The sequence below is a fragment of the Perca flavescens genome, chromosome 5 (assembly GCF_004354835.1).
Source record: "Perca flavescens isolate YP-PL-M2 chromosome 5, PFLA_1.0, whole genome shotgun sequence".
Taxonomy (NCBI): domain Eukaryota; kingdom Metazoa; phylum Chordata; class Actinopteri; order Perciformes; family Percidae; genus Perca; species Perca flavescens.
Window position 1 is genome coordinate 27,668,483 of NC_041335.1, and position 22,717 is coordinate 27,691,199.

Here is a 22,717-nt window from a genome sequence, read left to right on the forward strand (position 1 = left end):
ACTACATATGTACTGTATTAGTTTAATAGTTTTGTGGCTATACTGGACTTTTTATATGTTATTATGTGCCTGTATTTGTCATGTATTAAATTCACTCCATGGGCCGCAAGCACAATCTCTCTCTGGTTGTTTTGTGTTGCTTTTAAACTTGCATGCTTTTAGGTGTCTCCTACTGATATCTAAGATCTTTTAAGGGGCAAGCATAGCAACCCATAGCACTCATTATTTTCAAGCTGCGAACTCGTCGGACTGCTGAGAGATTTCATCCTTAACGAACAATGATGATGGACAACATGTAAATTACCCCAAGGACCACATTAAAACCCTCATTAAACCCTGGGTACTCTAATCAAATGAAAGCGTAATTGTGCCGTGAAAGCAGGGCGCTATAAATAAACAAAGACAAAAAGGGTGGAAGACACATCCATACTTGAGCAGTCTGTGCAATAAAGAATGCTGTACAATCATTTACAACCACAGTACAATTGGGCAGCAATGGAATAAGCTATCAGCTGGAAAATGGATTGAAAAAACAGAAAATTAAGGCCAGCATAAATCTATAAAGAGAATAGAATAATTGAGAATGAAAACAAGCAGAGGACAAGACGTTTGCAAAAATTGATTAGATTGATATAGAATAGGGGTAGGACTAGATACTATAGGCATGCTGCTTCTTCCTACTCCTTTTCTGACAAGCATTGTTAATTTTTGTTGTGTTATGTATAATTGTTATGTATATTGTTTGTTTTTGTTTTTTTACATATATAATAATTCAATTGAAATTACCGTATAAGATGCATTTTTATATATATATATATATATATATATATATATATATGAAAAGTGGACCTAAAGACAAAAGTTGGCATTTGTGCTCAGAAGAATGTGCAATCAAACTGAGTTAAGGGTTTTTATCAAATCTGTCAGGAAGCTACATTTACAAAGAGGGAAATGTATACAAAAATTGTCTTTAAGGTATCAAAAATTAGGTTTCAGTGGACTCCAGTTATGGTTCCCATATATGCACAGTTCAACTGCTATCTTATTTGGCAATACTGATGAACATAAAAAAATATTATAGATTAAAGTTACCAGGGATAGTCTGACAACAGATGTCCTTAAAGGACAAATCCGGTGCAAAAATGAACCTAGGGGTTAATAACACGTGTACCGAGTCGACCATTCTCTGGGATTTGTTTTCATGCTAATCGAATGTGACCATTTCACATTCGCCGTACAATCTCAATGCTTCGGTTTACATGCAGGGACCCTCATTATGCTACCGTGGAAGTGTGGTGCTATTATGAGCCTTGTTAGTGGTATAGAAATAGCGATTTATTTTTACTTTACCCGTGCCCGACGACTAGCGTTATAAGCTAATTAGCGGTTTGCGCTAAAACTGGTCACATTCAATTAGTATGAAAATAAATCCCAAAGAACTGTCGACTCGGTACGCATGTGTTATTAACCCCTAGGTTCGTTTTGCGCCAGATTTGTCCTTTATATATGACCATTTCCCGGAGAAGAAATTACACAGATTCTCTTAATTCTTCCTAAAAACCTACACAAATTAATTCTTTTACTTTATCTAGTGGCTCCCTGTCTAAAGCACAGATCATGTGCCCATTATAGCTTGGCTTCATAACCTGCAGATGACCTTTGCTGCATGATATCTCCCTTTGTGTAAGAACCTTTCCTGTTTATCTGTCAATTAAGGAAAAACACATCAAAAGAAAAATTAATTAATTCATCAATCAAAGCATCAATCAAACCGTGGACAACATGAATGGCAGATATCAAAGTCTACTGTGTAGCTTTGATATTGAGAAGGTGCTGCTGACTTTAGAAGACTTAATGGCGAAAAACAAAATGTACAGAATTATTACAACTTGACGGACATGTAAGCTCTGCAGAAGGATTGTGATGATGAAACGTCAGCAAATGATAGAAAGTATATGCTGCATATCAGTCAATCAAAAGTCCTGCTTTTTATCAAGTTGCTACTCTGTCAGCCTACAGTATATTGAGTAAAATATGCAAATCCTGTGTAATATACTGGTGAAGTCATAATGGGAATATGACTAACAGCTCCCACTGAGCTCTGAAAATACTTGCACACCAACAGACCAAACCAATTTCCCATTTTTAAGACGTTTTTTTCACGGAAAGGCAATGTGGTGACAAAACTGGATGAAGCCAAAATAAATCTGCGTAAGTCTATTTGTTTTGATCACATCCTGTGTTTAAAAGATGGTAAATCCCTCTGTTATTGAATATCCTCCAAGTCTCCCTTAGTCTCTTTACTCTCTACTGTATGTATATGTCAATATAATTGTAAATACAAAAAAACAACAAGGGGATGCCCAGGTTCTGTAAATTATGCAGAAATAAAGAAATTATTTATAAACCGTGTTGTACAATGGACCAGATTATTGATTCTCTCACTCCTCCCTCCACATCCTCTCATTCTAGAGCCAGCGGGACACAAATCCCACGGTGATCACATTTCACAACCTATAAAGCTCTCCGATTACTGACATCCTGTCAGCCTGCAGGGGTCATCCAGTTCTCTGTGTGGAAATAAAATAATAAGTTTTGTCATTTTTAAAAGAGTAAAGTACTGGACAGGAGGACGATCAAAAGCAAACATTTATCCATTCATTTAGGGAATTGTTGCCAAGAGTGGCAACCTAACCATACTAAATGGTTGACAGTGGTCCAAGTCTTGTTGCCCAGGGCAACTGATGAAATAGGTTTTACAGCCTCAGACATTTGCAGATATTGTGTATTAGATCCCCATACAAACAGTATGGCATTGCAATATAGCCACTTGTCAATATTGTTCAACTTCTCAAAACTGATTGGCAGCCAATCTCTTGTTCTTTCAGCCTGTTTAGAGCAGTTGTCTGCTGACTCACTGGCTTTTGTAGGACTAAGACTTTGATCGCTCTGACAGCTGTGCAATCATTACTACAATCACCTACAATACACCAGCAACACCACCAGCTTCATCATCTCCATCAGCACATATAGCCATTGCTGTCAGCTTCATCATCATCACTTTCATTAGTGTCAGTATCATCCTGTTTCCATAATCATTGTCTAAACTCTTGCTAGTTTTTGATAGCAGTGATGGTCAGCTGCCCCCTGTCTTCATCATCACTGTAATAACATCCATCATTGCGATGATTGGTAGGATTTAGTGTTTTGTTATCTGCTCTATTATCATGCTCACCATATACATTCTACACATTCATCTTTACATCCTTTTAGTTGTCAGGTGATAATAGCCAACAGAAACCAGATTGTTCTGTCAATCTAAATTCTCAAACCTACATTCATCATTAGCCTTGACATAGGGCTGAACAATTTTTTTTTTTAATATTGCGATTGAATATGCGATTTTTTTTAAGCTCTTAGCTTAGCTCGCTTTTGTATTATTCAACAAAGACAAGCAATAAATCACTGTATAGTATGAACAACACAAGATTAGATAGATTAAACAAACGGAGGACAGGCCTGGATGTGATAATGAAATTAGGTGATGCATGAATTTATATGAATGACATCTTTTATTTAACTACTTCAATCACAGTAGTATATTCAGCACTGACCAAGCCTGGTGTAAACATTCATATGAAAGTCAGAAACAAATCACACAAACTAAAGTGCAGATTGTAGAAATATAAAAACAAATATGTGGCTTTACCACACTTAGTAGTATTTAGATTATTTAATTATTATTTACTGTAATAATCATATGTAAACCTGTGGATTGCACTTTTTAAACACTGTCTTTGAACTTTACTAGACAGTTAAATAAGTAAAAATATAGTATATACACAATGGTGTATTTCTTTTTATAGCGCACACAGAGAAGCTGCCTCCAGCCCCTCCCTCCCCTCATGAAGTTGCGTGGGTGACAGAGTCAACGTTGCACTCAGAGACAGAGAGGCTATCGTAACGTTAGTAGTAGTTGGTTTTAACGCCTGATGCTCCGTCTTTCTGCTGTACCCCATTCACGTAGTGTTTAGTTTTACACTATGTAGGTTAAATTCTGCGATTAATCCGCGGTTCACATGTATGCATGAACTGTGGTGGTCCATTACACTGTAGGCTATATTCAACGTCACTGATCATTTTTGATCAATAGAATGCAGAAAACATTACACTTCACGTTTTGTATCCATAACATGTTATTGTACAATTTAGCAGCAAAAGCAATAGCCTATGTAAGTCCGTCCTACATTTTTCAACTTGGGAGCAAAATGTGCTCCTTGGGGAAAAAAAGTGACCATAAAGCCTTGTTCATGCTATTTCAAAACAACTGGACCTTGGGGTCAAGTGTTGTCGTATCTGGCCCACATCCCAGATGTGAAAGCCCCCTTACTGGACTACTGAATATAATAATATTCCATTATATTTTGTATTTTGAATTGTTACCTGCCACCAGAATTTTGTGATTTCCTTATAATATATATATATATATATATTATATATTATATATATATATATATATATATATATATATATATATATATATATATATATATATATATATATATATATATATAAAGAGAGAGAAGTTTTTACCATAAATTGATGCCTAAAAATGTATAATAATGCAGGAATTGAAGTCTTTTACCCTTAAAACTTTATGTGTTCCCCCAAAGGCCAATTCTGAGCAAGGAAAAACCCTGAAGTATAATCACAGTCATATAAAACATATTTAAATTGCAGAATTAGAGAGTTAAGACAAATGAAAAGATGGAGAACCAGAATATGTACAGGGTCAACAGACAGAAACACAGACAAGCGAACAGACAGACAGTGACAACAAAGAACCACATACTGTAGAGAATGACAGTAACAGCATACAAACGGCATAAACAGGCTGTATGTGTAAATTTGTTATAAACGTGTGCTCTTTAAAAAGTAGTAAGCACTGTTTGCCAGTTACTTACATTAAATGTTTAAAAATCTGTTACATATAAAGATACTGCTTATATTATTTCACCATCTGTACACACATGTAATTAGTGAATGCACGTGTCCGTGGGTGGGGCTGCACAGGCGTGGTAATGTGGGCTGGTGTGGCTACAGTGCCGGGGCTGAATTTTTGTCCCAGTCTGCCCCTGAGGTCAATCCATCTGCTTTCTCTTGTTATGGGATAACACCGTCAACTCTCCAACAGATGACATGCTTCCAGGTCTGTGGTCCAAAATATAGCAGGTAAACTACGGACATTTTGCCCCAGGAGAAAGCTTTGCAGAGGCGTACATGTAGTCAGTTGAAAAGTGCTTAAGTATTTTTGGTGGACTTTTTCCCAATTGGGTCTCTATTATTGACAGGAAATTATAATGAAGTAGGAAGAGTTTGCATTATATTAATATTTAAAGAGACGTCGCAGAGTAGAGCTTCATAGTTATGATAGTTTGCCAGATTACTTTACAGCATTTTGCATCAAATACAATCTTATCCATCTTTGATAACACTGACATTGTGTATAGAATGAAAGTTTTTTCCCATGCCACTGTTTTTTTGTTATCAAACTGATGCATTACACAATAAATGCTACTGCATTATAGAGCCCAAATTCCGGATAATAATCATACGCAAAAATGTCAATGCCCTCAAATAAATATTGACACGAAAAATGTGTGCTGTAAATTTAGAGACAAAACACAATGCACCACCAGCATATTGGCTGTGCGGTGGTGTCTGAAACACTGCCAAACAAGCACAATCTTTCGGGTTTTCGGCCGAACCAACCATGCAGTCATTTGCAGATAAGAGTACCAATCTGAGCTTTAATGGTGGCATTTCTGCAGATCTCGAGTTCTTAATAGGAAAAACACATTTAGTCTCCCTCAGTCGTTACTGGTTGAGCCCATCTCACACAAACCCTAATCTAATTTGTCTACCAAATGGTAGGCGAGTGTCCTGACGGTGGAGGTCTGCATGCAAATTCTGTTGAGTGGTGCAGACATGTGCTTAAATATAACATGTAGTCTTTTTGAAGGTATGTCAACATAATCTCCAGTGGTTTGCATTAGTATTTCATCCATCAATCGGTTTGCATTAGGTCAAAAATAACAATCAGCTTTGAATGCAGTGGCATTATAACATTTCCCCCACTCTATAAAATTCATAAAATTGTAATGGGAATGCAGTATCCACTGAATTATGTAATCACTATATACTGCAGCTATTAAATGAATCCCAGTGATGCTGAGAGGAAAATGATTGACGGCAGAAGCGTTGCAATCATTCAGCATGGGATGCATTTATGTTTACCATTAATGGGGAACATATAGCTTACACCACACGTAACGATTACACATTCCTACAAATTACCGTGGGGAATAGCAATTAACGGGTGAACCGATTTAATGGCAATGAGATATTGATCATGGCGCAACTTTTGCCTATAAGGATAGAGCGAGCTAAGTTATTAGGAAGACTTGATGCACCATGCGCTCGCAGCATCATGTTATTTCGCGAAAGCTGCATGTGTGCAAGCGAGCGGCATTCAGAAAGAAACATGCGACTCTGGTGCGGATCTGCGACAGCTACCTTTGGCCAGCATCGCTCCCGAAAGAGCCCATGGTCCGGAGAGGGCTGGAGGGGTTGACCCAGGTGGGCTCTGGAGTTTTCTGCGCCTCGGTCTTCACATCTGGGTCGATCTCGGAGGGAGAGGGGGTCAGTTTAGCGCCTGCCATGGCTCTGCCTCCCCCGCGAACGTTATACCTCCAGCAGAGATCGAGCGGCCAATAGGTTTCCTCCTCCTGGTGTCAGAACAAGGCTCACACTCCGCCAGAAAACCGCAGATCCCCTTCTCACTGGTGTTGCAAGAAGGCGGAGGGAGAGCGTCTCCCTCCTTGCCGCATCACGGGTTCCTCAGACGCACTGAGGGGAGCATCAGCCAGTCTTCTGCTAATCGAGCGCTCCTCCATCCCTGATGGAGATGTGAGGTCCCGGTGCGTAGATCCACGCGTCGTCACGATGTAACGTAAACCGCCCGCACGGCTAAACAAACCAACGGGCACCCCGACGGGTTACATAACCTGATAACTCACCCGTGACTCCTTTTTTGATGTGACCAACGTGCCACTCATTCACCTTCATCATGGCCTATAGTGTTCATTTCTATTAGTATTTTGAATAAAGCACATTTATCTTTCTAATAATTCAAAGGGTATATATATATATATATATATATATATATATATATATATATATATATATATATATATATATATATATATATATATATATATATATATATATATATATATATATATATATATATGAAATCTTCGTTATTCAGCTCCTTTCAGCTATTGTTATTGTTTTGACGCACACCAATCCCCAGAATAATGCCATATGCCACAGACAAATGAGCGGGTGGCCTAGATATTCGCTCCATGGTGTGATCACGCTCGTTTGCATGGAAACATATCGTGACACCTACAGTAGAGTGTAGGCTACAACCTACAAGCCAGAAAGTTAATAAGCTACCCCCCCATATCTCCTCACACGTTTCTTAAATAATGTGGGATCCTGGGAAACACTTATAAACAAAATACCTGTATGTGTAGGCTATTATCAAGAACAAGAATAGAGCAAAGTTGTACCAAATATACTACAGGTGCAGCCTTGTAAACCCTTACTGAGCAGCACTTATACTGGTATATATTTTATACTACTAACTATAAAATAAATTAAAACTTGAAAATGTGCAGCAGTTTCAGTAAGCAAAGACACACAATGAAACAGACACATTTATCAATTAAATTCCACATGTAAAAATGTGTTTTAAGCTAATCTAGTTTGCCAGTGTGAATTTGATTCAGTTCTTTCACAGCCTGTGGGCCACAAGAGCCAACACAACATCTTTACATTTCAAAGCCAAATAAAGTGTCCTTGTGGTTTCACTAATTCATAGGTACAGAGGGCTGGAGCACCGCACAGAATACATAAAGCAGAGGGTGGGAAAATACCCAGTACAGGCTGCCAGTCTACGGTCAGTCAGTTAAACGTGTTTTGTTGTTTTCTAATCCATCTGACTTGCATGTGTTTGGAATGTGGAAGAAACTGGAGCACCTTAATGAAACATGCAAACGGGCGAGAACATCACACAGATTGGACCGTGAACAACACCTCCCAACTGGGATGTGATAGTTTAACTGGGGCACTGCAACTCCCAGGTGTTTAAAACACATGTTTAAGAACTTCAACATACATCCTGTATTCAACTTGTGAGGGGTCTTTGTCAGTAGCCTTGTGGGTGATTTTCACATTAAGCAACCAGGAAGCTGGTTGTACAACGGGTCAGGCATACAAGACGGAAGACAATGCACGTCTGATACTGTTTCAGACATGCAGAACAGCTGTTTGTAAAGTCGGTTCATATTTCTCATCTCCTGTTCATGATCATGAGCTGAACTCTTATTAGTAATGCATTTGGGAAACACATAAAACAATCCACATTCACTGTACATGGTATTTTGAGCTCAGCCTTCAGGAAACACATTCAATTATCTGTTGATGGTAGCCTTGGGATTAGAGAGGTGGGCCTGTGAAGAGAGGGTTGCATATTTAATCCCCAACGGGACAGAAAAATTGGGAGGTGAGGACGATTAGAGCTGGTATAAATATATACTTGAGCAATACTTAACCCCAACTGTTCGAGTGGCATAGCTTGGTGGTCCCTGGTATAAAACAGACTCTGCTTGTACTGATTAACCCCAAGTTGTTGGTGTGTGTATAAGTATGCCTGTAAAAGGCATTGGTGATATTTGTATGTGTATCTACAGAGTAAACTTCCTCTGTATAAATAATGGTAAGGGTATTCTCCACCTCCACTCTAAATGCCAAACTCACTTAAAACTGAAAGGCATTTAATCGAAAATGGAAATGTGCCGATCAATGAACAATGTGGTATGGCTGAGCTATTTGACCAAAATCTTCTATCCCAATATAGGTCACTTCATATCTTGATTATGAGACAGTTTTTTTTTTTAGTAATTCAATAAATGAATTGTCTTTGTAAAATAACCACATAGTAAGGCCTATTTTTGTTTACTCCTGTGTGAATTCAATATTAGACAAATTACTGAGTATTTTCTGATTTTTATTAAGAACTTTAGTGCAAAATGAACTTAACGCGCAAGGATCAGACATAAAGCATCGTCCAAATGACATTAATATTGCTGTAACGCAGTACGGCTGCTGGTTTCTCAACATCGCGATAGAAATGATATAATAAAAGTATATACGATGGGCATTTTTACGGCATTTGGACGATACATGTTGTCATATCGCCCAGCCCTAAAATGGTATTATTTAATCATGTGAGAATGTGCCCATACGTTTGTGGGTGTGTGGACTGGTATCAGTTCAGTGCAAAGAAATCAAAGAAAATGAATGGATTGAGAAAGAAAGAGAACATGAGCCAGAAAATGATAGAGAAAAAGGATGCAGACGAGTTCATCAGGAGCGGAAACCGGTGTAGAAGCACAGATTTGAGCACAGAGACACTTTGTGGTGAAGTAGGGAACTGCAGATTGTGGGAGACTGATCTGTCAACAGCAGCAGGGCAAACACACTGTACAGGAGAAACAAGCATCAGCCAATGCCGATGCTTAGTACGGTCTATTTTATGGCAGTATGGCCCTGGGTTTTATCTCCTGTGTGGTCGTACTAATGCTGCGCCCTTGAACAAGCTGCTCAACCCATTTACATGCTTCAAGTACATCACAAAAGCGGCTGGAACCTGCTTCCCAACCAGGAGGAAAATAAGACAAATTATGCCCCAATGATGCAAAAAAATAAGCATAGGAAACCTAATCTAAAGCATGAAACATGATTCAAATTTACATTTATTAAAGAATGTCTTGGTATTAGCTGCCAGTTTGCACTTCTTTGTGCCAGAGATGAATTCCGAATACAGTAGCATTCTAAGATCGGTTAATATTACTCATCGCCAGCTTGATAATATGATCATACAGGCGTTTTGGCCATGTGCTTACAGGATGCAGTTTATTTCTAACGTAGCCAGAGCTCTGTAATTATTGCAGCATGAAAGCCAATTAAGTGGCTTCAGATTCATAATAAATCCAGGCTCGATTTGGAGAGGGCAGCAAAATTCAGGGATATAATGCACAGAAAGAGAGCTGCAGAGAAGCTTAGCGGAGTACTGGTAGAGCATTTCACTCTGCACTCTGAAACGCTTGGCACGTAAATTTGAGCGAATTCCAGATTCGGCAAGATGAGCCACTGAGATCAAAAAAGAGAACAGGGGAAAAAAAAGAAAACTAAGTTTTCGGTACAGAGCTGATAAGAGGGCTGGCTGTAACAAAGTGCTACTGCTGTCACATTTAAAGTGGTACTGATGCAGAAAAATACAGTTGAGGGCATTGCTATAAAATATGTGATAATAGTGTTGGATAAAAATGTATTACATAAAAAGGAAACAACAAGATGTTCTATTATCATTAATGGAATATGCGTAGGTTTGATACAGAGAACATATAAAAAGGGGTACATTTCCTTTTTTTTTGTGACTTTAATTTGGGAGCTACAATCTGCCTGTGAGAACACACCAAAGCCATTGATGGGCTAGATCTTTTAGGAAAGTCTTGGTGAGTAATCAGGTCTCCCTCTAAAGCTGCATCATCATTGGGAACCCATCAGCTTCATGCTGCAGATGGGCGTCGAGAGCTGTAATAATGCTTCCTCTGTCAAGACATATTACAGCAGTGAGCTGGCGCTGCTGTGGGCGAGCTGTCTGCCTGTGCACAGCATAGCCAGAGAGAAGGAGGAAGTCTAGCCAATGCCACTGGCAGGCCTACACACTAGTGTACACACGCACTCGAGCACCGCACACACAGGGCTGCTTTTGCTTGTCGACTCAACTGCTGTTTTGCCTAAGGCTGTTTCGTGCAAAAAGTTAACTGCCCATTTACTGGTCACAACCTTACGTTCTCTGCCAAAAATGAGGGTGTCTCAGGGAATGTTCACTTTGGTAAAGTGGGGTTGCCAGTGCCAATGGTTCATCCATTAAAAAGAAAAAAATGCTGTCTTCAAATTGCCTGTGGGGCCATTAAATCATTTCTTTCAATCTCTTATATGTGCCCTGAAAAGATGAGAGTCCCTTTTAAAAGCGTGAAGAAATACTACTTCAGCTTGTACAGAAACATTTGCAGCATTTACTCATACTTTGCCTCCAACAAACTACTGAATATGACTGTTTGGGGTTTTAGGACACAATTACCATTTTCCTTTGAAAGTTCTTTGATAATATGTAGGCACTTTTATTATGCCAAAACAAACAGGCCATGTTTATGAATCAAACAACCGCTCCCATTTGAAGCTGCACCAGAAACAGTGGTGGCGTCATCCTCATTTGCATAAAATAGGACAATCAGCTTTTATTTGCCAGCTCATATAGATGCACATTTAACAGCTGCAAAATGTCATAATTTAATAGTAGCAACAGCGTTTAATATCTTCTTCAGTTATAAATCACAGCCCTGTATTGATCCTGCTACCTGAATGGTTTGAATAATGGCGTAGTTACTCTGTGTCCCACATGTCCCAAAAAGGCAGGGTGACATAATCAGATCTGCTCACTTAGATCACATTCAATGTTTTTTTTTTAGCTAAAACATTTTATCATTTACCTCAACCTTGTGTTGACAAGAAGGTCTATTAGGCTAATGAATTTCAGAGTTACATTTGAATAAATAAAAAAGGAAAAAAAGAAGAAAATGTGTTTTGTGACTCTTGAATAATCCTCTATGTGACGCTGTAGGTCTCAGCAATCACTCACAGTACTGGAACCCCGCTCTACGGGGCTGACAACCTCATCCAAATGCCTCCATCATCACAGCTGCCTATTGAAGTCTGACAAGCCAATTCTACCGATGCTAATTAAGTTGGCAACATGAAGCATGGGTGCTAAATGGCAAATGCGATTTCTAGGCACAATGGTGCTATGGTCCAGTTGAGAAACAAAATCTTGAAAGACATGTTATTTTTCCCTGATCACCCCTCCCATAATTCTCTGTTTGCAGCCTACCTTTAATTGTCCATCCCATTTGAGCTATTCCTCTGAGACTCTGCACTTAGCCACTGTAATGTAGGGCGGGGCGGCTGTGGCTCAGTGGTAGAGCGGTTGCCTGCCAATCGGAAGGTTGGTGGTTCAATCCTTAGCCCTGCAGTCCCATGTCAAAGTACCTTGGGCAAGACACTGAACCCCGAGTTGCCCCCGATGCTGTGCATCGGAGTGTAAATGTGTGTGACTGATTATCTGATGAGCAGGAGGCACCTTGTACGGCAGCCTCGGCCACAGTGTATGAATGTGCGTGAATGGTGAATGGTTCCTGTACAATGTTAAAGCGCTTTGAGTAGTCGTTGAGACTAGAAAAGCGCTATATAAGAACAGTCCATTTACATGTAATGTGGTTTCATATGAACACTTTAGTAGATATACACGCTCATTTCTTTTCAGCTTAAGGACGCTTTGCTTCTTTCACTAATACCTCCACTGTGTTAAGGGGAAATCAATTGGAGTGGAAATTGTCCAAATTGAGCTTTTCAGGAATGCAATGCCTCGGCTCACCCGCACTTTCGCTGTTTACTTGTTCGTATTCCAGATCCTGCTCACTGGCTGCACAAATCCTTAGAGAAACTTACCCCCATACAATGGGACAAAACAGACAGAATGTGGACATGTTCGGGGCCTCTGCTTCACCGTGATAACGACGTGCCAAAGACACACAGCCACTGTGCTGCTGATGAGAACAAGTTTAGCGGCCATCAAGTGTCTCCCACCCACACTGTGCTGATGGTGGTGACTAATGCCACCTATGGTCTAAATTGCCAGTCCTAGTTGCTAAGTGGAACTGTGTGTGTGTGTCACCAGTAACCTATCAGCCTTTCAAGTATGTGAGTTTTTAGTGAGATAACGTTGGGAAACTAGAGGGTCACAGCTCATGACCGTATGTCTCATAATGTCCAAGTTGTTTTTCGGCTTTTACCTGAGATGTTCCATGCAATTTGAAGTCCAAAGTCCATCATCACTCTGCATCACCTTGACCACAGGTTAACCTTCGCCTGACACAGGTGCCATAATTTCAGTGCTCAAAGCAACTTTGTCTGAACCATTCCCATTATGGAGGAGTACCAGACACAACAATAAAGAGAAAGTAAAATAGCATCTCACTTGTTAAAGGAGATGCTTCCATGAGCCAACACTGGAATTCACACACAGTATTATAAAGGACTGGGCGACGTGTGAAATTATTATCACATTATATTTCTACAGTAATAAAATGTACAATGCACAATATAGCATTTTCTATAGATACAAAAATCAAACTATCAAATGAATTGAGCAACTAAAGCAGCTGTTTCACTGTTAAGCGTTCCAAGCTCTTTGTATGTAATAATAAAAAAACATTTTCTTAGTACATCTTGTTTGGAATCATTATTTTCAGAAATTTGTGTAATGATAATATAAAGTTCCCTACCATGATACTCTACCAAGAAACACTTGAGGCTAAGTCTTTACAGTATATTTATGATACCGGTATAAACAGACAGCACACATACAGGGTTGTAAAACTATTATCATATATAGGGTTGTGTACCAAAACCCGGTTCCACTATGGAACCGGTTCCTACACAACTGGTAGGAATTGGACTGGATTAGAACGCAAATTCCGGTTCCTCATTTCGGTTCCACTTAATGTGTCGACTGAAATATTTTCCCTCGGTCGCTCCGAAAAGGACGTAAAAATATCACACTTTTTCTGTAGTCTACCGTTGGCAAGCTACCATAAATGTAGGCTACTTTTAAAATGCCATGTTTTGCCTCTGGGCTCACCAAAACAGACGTAAAAACATTAACCATTCGCTGCACGTGATCACTAGTAAACATCAGTTTTTCAAGAATCGGTATGGTTTTAAAAGTACCGGTTCGGCATAGGAATCGTAAAAATCCAAACAATACCCAACCCTAATCATGTATGTAAAATGAGCAGGAATTTGGCATTGAGCATGAGGGCCAGCAGTGTGAACATAGCTTGTGAGCACTAAGTCTTCTGTTGACCTTCAATTGTTTGTTTTTATTGACCTTGTCTTTAATGACAATGTTATTTATATATCTGTTCGTATTAGTATCTTGTCTGTGAACTGTCCTTTGTGTGCTGCTCTTTGTGCCTCTTAATTGCCCCTCAGGGACCAATAAAGTTATTTGAATTGAGCTATTGGACCTATCGTCCTCATCTTCATATCGGTGTCACTCATCACTCGTCTGCCTCCCTTAAGGATCTGTCATCTATGGAGTAGGCCTTCCCTTCCTCTGGGATTTGGTTTTTTTTTCTATTCTGCATCTTCCTTTTTGTCTTTGTTCTCCATCATATCATCAGGCTTCTAAACTTAGATGGAAATCATCCGGGCATGAAATCCCAGCAATCGCTTCTGCCACAGAATCAGTGAAAACAAACAGCTGCTGCCGGCATCACTGTACAAGTGTTGTCTCTTTATTCCACTTGGAGTTTGATTCTGTGATATCAGTCTGGAGAAAAAAAAAAAAAATTCTATAAGAAAATTCCAGGAGATGCAACCCCTCTCCTCATATCAAAACATGACATATTATGGAGGAGGAAAACCCGTGGATTCAGAAAATTCCACATCAACATCTTTGGTTTATTAACATTTCAGAATCAAATCTAAATCAACTCAGGAATAGATTATTACCAAGCTAAAATCAAGTCCTGTTTTGCACTGCTGTAATGCTGTCATATTACAGATAAAACATTTTCACGGCAATATGCGTGAATGATCTGTGTCTGGGACTAGCTGTTCGTTCTAGCTGCTCGACAAGAGAACATGCGTCATTGCGGGGTCACCATTCCAAGTGCCACTATTTGACTCATGAGGAGGTGTTTAAGAGTTGATTCAGTGACCAATTAACACTCCTCACTCCGTCGACATTACTCCCATCAGCATCCTGCCTCGATTAGGAGGAGGAAAATCCCCAAACAAGATTAGACATGCAGAGGAAAGATAGATGGAACCAATTTTCTTCCTGCTATTTCTGTTTTCAACCCTGTCTGCGTGTATAAAGAAGGTTCGGTGGCTTGTTTCTATTTGTGACGTTGACTGAGGCTGGCCTCCCTCTGGCTGACACACCAAGAAATAAACCTACATACACACTCGGATGTATAATCAGACACTCACAGGCGCACACACCGGTGTGTCTACACTCAAGAGCACATACACAAACACTTGCACAGACAATACTCACACAAACACACTTGTGTGCATTGTCAGATTCATGACTTCAGCGTGACTGCTCCTCTTCAGCACCCACACAGCCAAGCCATAATTACTGCCCTCTTACACCCAACCCTGGTGATAATGATAGCTCGGAAGGGAGACACACAGCACACACAGCACACACAGCACACACAGCACACACAGCACACACAGCACACACAGCACACACAGCACACACAGCACACACAGCACACACAGCACACACAGCACACACAGCACACACAGCACACACAGCACAGAAGGGCTTATTGCCTGAATACTGTTGGAGTGACACACATTAAGGAACTTATAAAAACGTATAGAAACACACAAAGACAGTCAATGAGTGCATTTGTTTTACATTGATGCAAAGGAAAATTTGGTTTGGATAACTAGGTAAAACTGTCTTTTTGACAACCTGTTTGAGCATCTGACTGCACTTGTTACTGCCTAACGGGATTCCCTTCTAGCAATGTTAATATGTTTAGTGAGTTATCATTGCCAGAGTCTTTCCACCCACTGCTTTTTACTCCCATAGCCCAATATGACAGATGCAAGGAAACAGATGCAAAAGACCATCAGGGCAGACTCTCCCTCTGGGGGTTAATTAGTTTTAAGGCTTTACACTCAACACGGCATCAGCACAGGAAATAAACAGCAGAAGATCATCAACCAGGAAATAGAGCGTCACCAAAGCCCAGTGACATCCTCTGCTTCCGTTTCCACTCCAGAGCTCGGAAACTAGCAATTGCAGAACAGTGCTACAACACTATCAATAATGGTGTGGTCTTCTTTTGCATCTTCATCCATTTCTTAACACACAATGTGCAGAGGTGTGTGTGAGATGCTGCAGTTTACAGCGGTTATTTGTTTTAAAGAAACAAAAGAAGTTGTGTTTGTATTGCGGAATCTGTAAATGACTGTATGTCCACACACACACACACACAGACACACAGACACACACCAAACCCTTATTACCCTTTGCAATTGAATAGTGATCAGCAAAACAATTTACAGGGGACCTACTGCATGAAACATGCACACACACTCTTACACGCAAACATAAGACTACACATGCAGTTTCAAGCAGCCTGATTCCCATATTCTAGCATCACAAGGTCTACAAGCATCGTGTAATAGTGTGTTGGATAAATGTTACTGAATGTTGCTTTATTTGGCTTTGGTTTTAAACCATGTGTTATGTCAACACTACTGATAAAACCAGCATGCAGCTAGAAAAACAAAGCCATGCAGATCTGTAGTTGAATACCAAGAAATGACTGCATCCCTTTGGAAAGCACACAGACCAATGTGTGGGGGAAATGATCAAATACTGGGCCGCTGCTTTGAATGTTAAGTGTAGACAAAAAGCCTTGCATTGATATAAAACATACTGACAGCAATTTACTGCAGGGAGCCCTGGAGGCAGAGGGCGAGTGAACAGAGTGAAAAAAAAGAGTAAGCAGGAGAAAGAGAGGATGGTGGCAAAACCAAATGTTATATTTACTTTTATACTAAATTCTTTGTTCAAAAGGATTTTTCAGAGGAGATATTTGCTGTCCATTCATTCAAGCTGCAGATCAATAAACTAATCTAATTGCAAAACACAAAACCCATTGGAAGGTGATTGACTCATTTCTGAAACATGGCTGCTGCTGATGCTGCTGCTACCAAACGCCTGGAGTCAAGAGATAACATACACAATGTGCTATCTGTCAGATTCAACCGCCGATAATATTATAAATGAACAGTACCGTTACTGGAGGGGCCAGCTACACAATCAATAAAATACTATGTTTATTCAGTAATGTAACCCTGATTCTCTGAGTGAGACACCCAGTAAGGTTGGAAAGAGAAGGGTGTAACAATACAGACACAGGTTGATACACTTACATACAATTTCTACGGGTTTGTAAGGGAAAACGACTCCCTTTTTTGTTTATCTTTGCTCAGTTTATTTAAACAGAATCTGGCTAACCTCGGTCCTTAAGGCAACAGTCTTGGCGGAGTATAAATCAGATTCATCAGTTTGATGCTGCGGCTGCCAATATTAATGGACTACAACAGTTAACACCTTTACCTTTAACAAACACAATGAAGTTGGATTTGAGAAAGTGATAGTGTAGTACAAGTAGTTAATTTCATGTTAGCTTTAGATTTAAAGTTAATGACAAAGCAACAGGGAAACTATAAAGCAGTGCTCTCCGTTTGCTCTTTGCAAGCCAGTACTGAAGTGACTGCTGAGCCTATAGTTCATTTCAGCACCATGGAGAGCTCCGCAGTACTCAGCCGTGGCTAATGCTTGGCTAATTCTTCCCCTTTTGGGCAGCAAACTGCATCTGTTGGTCTGCCTCTACAACCGCAGCAATAATTTAACCCTAGTGACTGTAGCACCAGTCAAGGGCCAAGGAACAGGCCATTTCATACTCAGTTCAGAGAAAGAGAAAAATACAGTCTAAACAGACTATACTTAGAAGAAAACCACTGAACCCTTTCACTAAAGCAGTCAAGACCATATTAACATTACTTGTAATGTAGCCTACCTTGCATTGTTTCTCTAAACTGTACCAATGTGACAATTAAAACAATGTAAAAATTATAGAGACTTTGTTACTTGTACTCCAAATAGTCCACAGTACAATTTGAAGATCTGTGGAAGACTTTTTCATTACAAAAACCTCACTTCTGTTTCTATTTCCATTGCTCTATCCACCACCTACACATAAAAACAGCTAATACAGCAAAATACCAGACGCGCCACATCTCTAGGGGGTTGTCATGAGAAATCTTTCTGGGAAATGTAGGAAAACAGTAATCAAGGTAGAAGTAGGTGAGGCAGCTCAAGGGAATGTGGGTACAGCAATATAAACTACAACATTCAGCACAAAGTAACCCCGGGAATGTGTGCAAAATAACATGTGAGTACATTTTTTCAAGTATGCAGGGAGATTTGAACATAAATTAGGTGTATGCACAGCTCTCACACACAAACACCGGAAATATCCCCGAGCAGCCTCTCACATACAATGTTTCCCAAACAGTTTACAGTCCCCTTCAGACTTTCAACCTCCAGCTCCATATCCCTACGTTCCCACAACCTGCCCACTCTCATATGATTTTTTTCCCCCCACATACCCCCTACGTCCCATACACGTACCTCGGTTTGGGAAGCAATAATTTACTTTACATGTATTAACTAACAGTGTTTTTCATGCTACCTGTCATCATTCTGAAACGTCTGGTCCCCCAGCAACAAGTCCCTGAAGCGATAGCGAGGTGGAAGAGGAGGCACCTCGGAGTCCACCTCTGCCATCTTGAGAGCCGAGATGTCCAGAATAACGCCAGAGTTGCTGCTGTTGTTTCTCTGAAGGGTCTCATTGGAGGGCCTGCGGGACGAGAAGGACAGCAGCATCTGCTCATCAACATGCCAGCTTGAGAGCATGATACATTACAATTGTGACATTCCAGCACAATTTTTCCAAGTTAACGGAAACAACAAAAAGACGCCTGAGATCGTTTGTATATACGGTGAATATAAGTCAATAATTCAAAAGCCCATTACTGGGGAAATTATTTAATGTTCTGGGGAGTCTAGAGGCAGTCAGGGTTGTATAATGAGTAAGAACAGACTGTCCGAAATCAAAACAATCAAAGTTCAGGGGGACTATTTGTTGTACTGAAACCCCCAAATGCCAATTTATTCATAAAGGACAAAACAAATGGCCAAATGAAAACCACAGCCAGGAAAAAGGCTAATTTATCCGTTTCATGAATACTGAACATGGTATGCATTTATTAAGGATGATGTAGTGAGAGCAACTGATCATGTTTTCATTGTGGGTCATCAGAGTACTACAAACACTTGAATGAAGATTCTAGCCAAACTCCTAAGCTGTTCGGTCTACAGTGTCAAACACAGCTGAGAAAACAAACGATTAGACGGTTGATTTCTGACAGAAATGCTAAACGCGGAGCTGATTCTCTGAGTCAAAGCAAGTCATGCGAACTTCTGAACAAGATGATTTGATGCAATTGTCCCATTTCACGCGCGCCATGTATTATTGAACAAAATAAAATGAACATATACAATCGCATGCATTATTCACAAAGAAAAACGGACATTTTTCCACCATCAAAGTGGAAACTTCAGGAATAAATAACTGCAGAAACAAATATGAAAATATGAAAGAACAACCCACCTACACCTTGCAGTACAGCACATGTGCGTCTAATGCATACAGTACTGGCTACAAAGTGGTGTGCATGTACATATATGTGTTCCCACCATGTCACTCAGTGTCACAGGAAATTACCTGTCACCATGGGAACTTGATGATCGGCGCGGAGGGCTCGATGATCGGCGCGGAGGGCTCGATGATCGGCGCGGAGGGCTCGATGATCGGCGCGGAGGGCTCGATGATCGGCGCGGAGGGCTCATGGCTGCCTCTGGTGGGGGGAAATAAGTGACGAATGAGAAAGCAAGAGAAAGGACAGAGAGAGGGAGAGGACAGAAAAAGAGTTTTTTTTAAAAAACAGCTCAACTCTCCTCAGAGTTCAGCAAGCCCTCTAGAATGCGCTGCTCTTTGCCGCCACACTTTCACTGTAGAGTTTAATATTAATGTGTTCATGGACTCCAACATCCCCAATGGATGGCGTTTTATTATTTATAGTGTATATTCTGATAAAGTGTAGCGTAGCATTTCAGTTGGGTTAATCAGCTAGTAACTACTTATGTATTAACTGAAAGCCCCCTAGGGTCTAAGTTTTATTGTTTGCCGCCATGGTGAGTAGGGATTACCTTATCAAGGTGGTGTGTTAAATTAATTTTCTGCCCACGAAGCAACACAGGGAGAAGAAAATAACCTTCAGAAATAGGACACTGACATTTCTACCACACATACAATGCATGTACAAGAAGGCATGTTCTGCCTGGCTGAACATGATGGGCTTCATTCATGTGTGTTTCTACTTGAGTGAATCAGTGTTCAGTTTTTTTAAGATGGCTTGAACACGTCCAATCATAGGATGTATTGGTTTATGCTGAGGAGATTGCTTAATTTCCCCTCTAAAGCCTCTACAGAGGGAACAGTAAGTGGGTAATACAAAGCTCTGTATTCGTGTGTGGTCATCATAGTACAGTGTGGGCAACCTTGAGTGGGATAATAGCACCCAGAGACGTGCTCTCCCTGATTAACAGTGAAAGCACAGACCCTCAGAAGTACATAAAGAGAAAAGGGAGTGGAGAGATGATAAATTAGTGTGCTGGTGGTGACAAGAGGAGAGGAAAGAAAACAGTAAATAAAAGGAGGTCAGTGAAGAAGTGTAAAGAACACATTGCCTTCAATGTGTTCCTTATTTTGGGGAAAGGAGAGGTTAAAAAGAACCAAATGACAAGATAAAATATAAAAAAGAGCTGATGACTGCAAGGCCACCATGAAAGCAAAAATGAGTCTTGAGAGAATGCAACCTCTGGGGGGTGATTTAATGGATGAAGCAAAGTGACCACAATAATAGGGAGCGGAATTGCTCCTAGTATGAGACTCCACTTAATGGAGAGAATACCGCAGATTTAGACCAAAGAAAGCAGATGGAGTGAGGGAAATGCATGTAGGGCAGAGGTAAAAATAGTCTCTAAATAAATAAGAAAATCCAGAGTGAGAATAACAAAAAACAGAATCAAGGCTGATATATATAAAAGGACTGTGAATATACGCAGTATTCTTCAAAAATATGGGTTATGGTAGGCCCAGGTAGATGTCACTATTACTGTAGGCTGAGAATACAACGCAAAGACCATCAACATTATCTAAACATCATGCATGTTCTGACAATCTGACAATCAATCTGTCTTATAAGTTTCCATATATGGTTATACGAAAAGAAATTAATTAATTTGGAACTTTTAAACACAGTCATCATATTCAAAGAAGGGTTCAGTGACAACACAGAGCCTACAAAAATGACTTTACTTTTAATGTGTAAAACAGGCATATTTCAGAGCATTTTCATAAGTTTCACATAACGCCTACAGCTGATCAACCAAAACATCTGCAACTAAGTCCATCATAAACATTAGGGTGACACTATACAAATATCAGATAGGAATGTCACAAATCCATCTAAGCGCAATTGCAAAAGGAGTATAGAAGATGCAACAAAACTGTACCACGAGCTTGGTATCGTTGAACTTCCACAATATTAAGTCAGTATAAGAGTTTACATAAAAGTATCACATACCAAATCTCTTTAGAACAGCTTGAATGGCAATGCTATTGCCTATAGACACAATAACAGATAGGCTAACTACACAAGCTTAAAGTAAAGTGCACCACAGTCACTGTGAGTAGAGTAAAGTAAAGCTTCCCGAAGTCATTCTTGCTAACTTCGTTTACCTGGCTGTGTTTCCATGTCTGACCGAGGTCCCATCATCGTAAACATGTGTTTGGTTTAGATAGCCTCCATACACTGCTCAAGCAGCATTGGCTGTGTGACAGAGGATGTGTCCCATCAACGCGCCCCTTCGAAAACTCTGTCATCGTTGGAAAATGGTAATTACAAAGGGGAGGGAGGTTGACTCCGGCGAACAGGGGGAGCAAACAAGAGTCCAACGTAGTGAGCTTAAGCGTTCCGTTAAATCAAAGCAATCCACTTTAGATAGTCTTGGCGACGAACACTGGTGCTTGACAAGCTACAGCTTTATCAGTACTTAGCTAGGTCCACAACGCTGTGAACATAAGCCTGGCAATGCGAGACTAGCTAACTAACTATCTGTAGGCTTGCATGCTTGGTTATTTAGGTTTTCATGAGGAAAAACTAGTCCCGCTCTTCAGCGCTGATTGGCTGACACGCCTTCGAAACGTTGCAATTTATCGCACACCTGACAGTTTATTTAAAGATCAATGCGCGAGCCCAAAACCGCAACCATTGTCGCTTAGCAACAACTTTATTTGCTGGTGTTGACGAACTACATTGTTTTGCGGAAGGATGACGAACAGTTATGTGTTTATAGTCCCATGCTATCGATTAAAAATCTGCTTTTCCACTTGCCTTCTTCTTTTTAATTAGCATAGCTGGCAAATTCTGTTTAACCGTTTTCAGCTGCTCTTACGTCACAATGCCTGGTTTAAAATCACAGTAAGTACACGCGTCTTATGGCTTTCTCCAAAGCTGTCTTCTGTCATATAACGCATTTAAAACAAGGACATATCGTGTAAGCGTGATGTATTCCCTGCTGGTTTCCATGCTTTCCTGTCAGCATCAGCATCCCTTTCTCCCAAGGACAGAGCAGCAGCAGCAGTGACTCAACTCACCTACTGTGCTTTGCCATCTACCGTAGAACTTTGCAATGATTTGGTGTCTACTGAGGAAACTGGTCCGTTTGATGATG

General features: G+C 40.2%; 1 protein-coding gene across 5 annotated transcripts in view; it reads right to left on the reverse strand.

Moving 5' to 3' along the window:
* Positions 1–22,717, reverse strand: part of kcnt1b (potassium sodium-activated channel subfamily T member 1b) — a 69,742-nt gene that overhangs the window by 46,419 nt on the left and 606 nt on the right. For 4 of the 5 annotated variants that reach the window (XM_028577272.1, XM_028577267.1, XM_028577269.1 and 1 more), the window contains exons 2-3: positions 19,644–19,776; positions 18,549–18,716 (exon numbers count right to left, since the gene is read on the reverse strand). In XM_028577272.1, the coding sequence (XP_028433073.1) occupies positions 18,549–18,716; positions 19,644–19,776 (301 nt within the window). Of the gene's footprint in view, positions 1–18,548; positions 18,717–19,643; positions 19,777–21,722; positions 22,179–22,717 lie in introns of those variants that run through there. The other variant, XM_028577268.1, reaches the window with a different exon arrangement.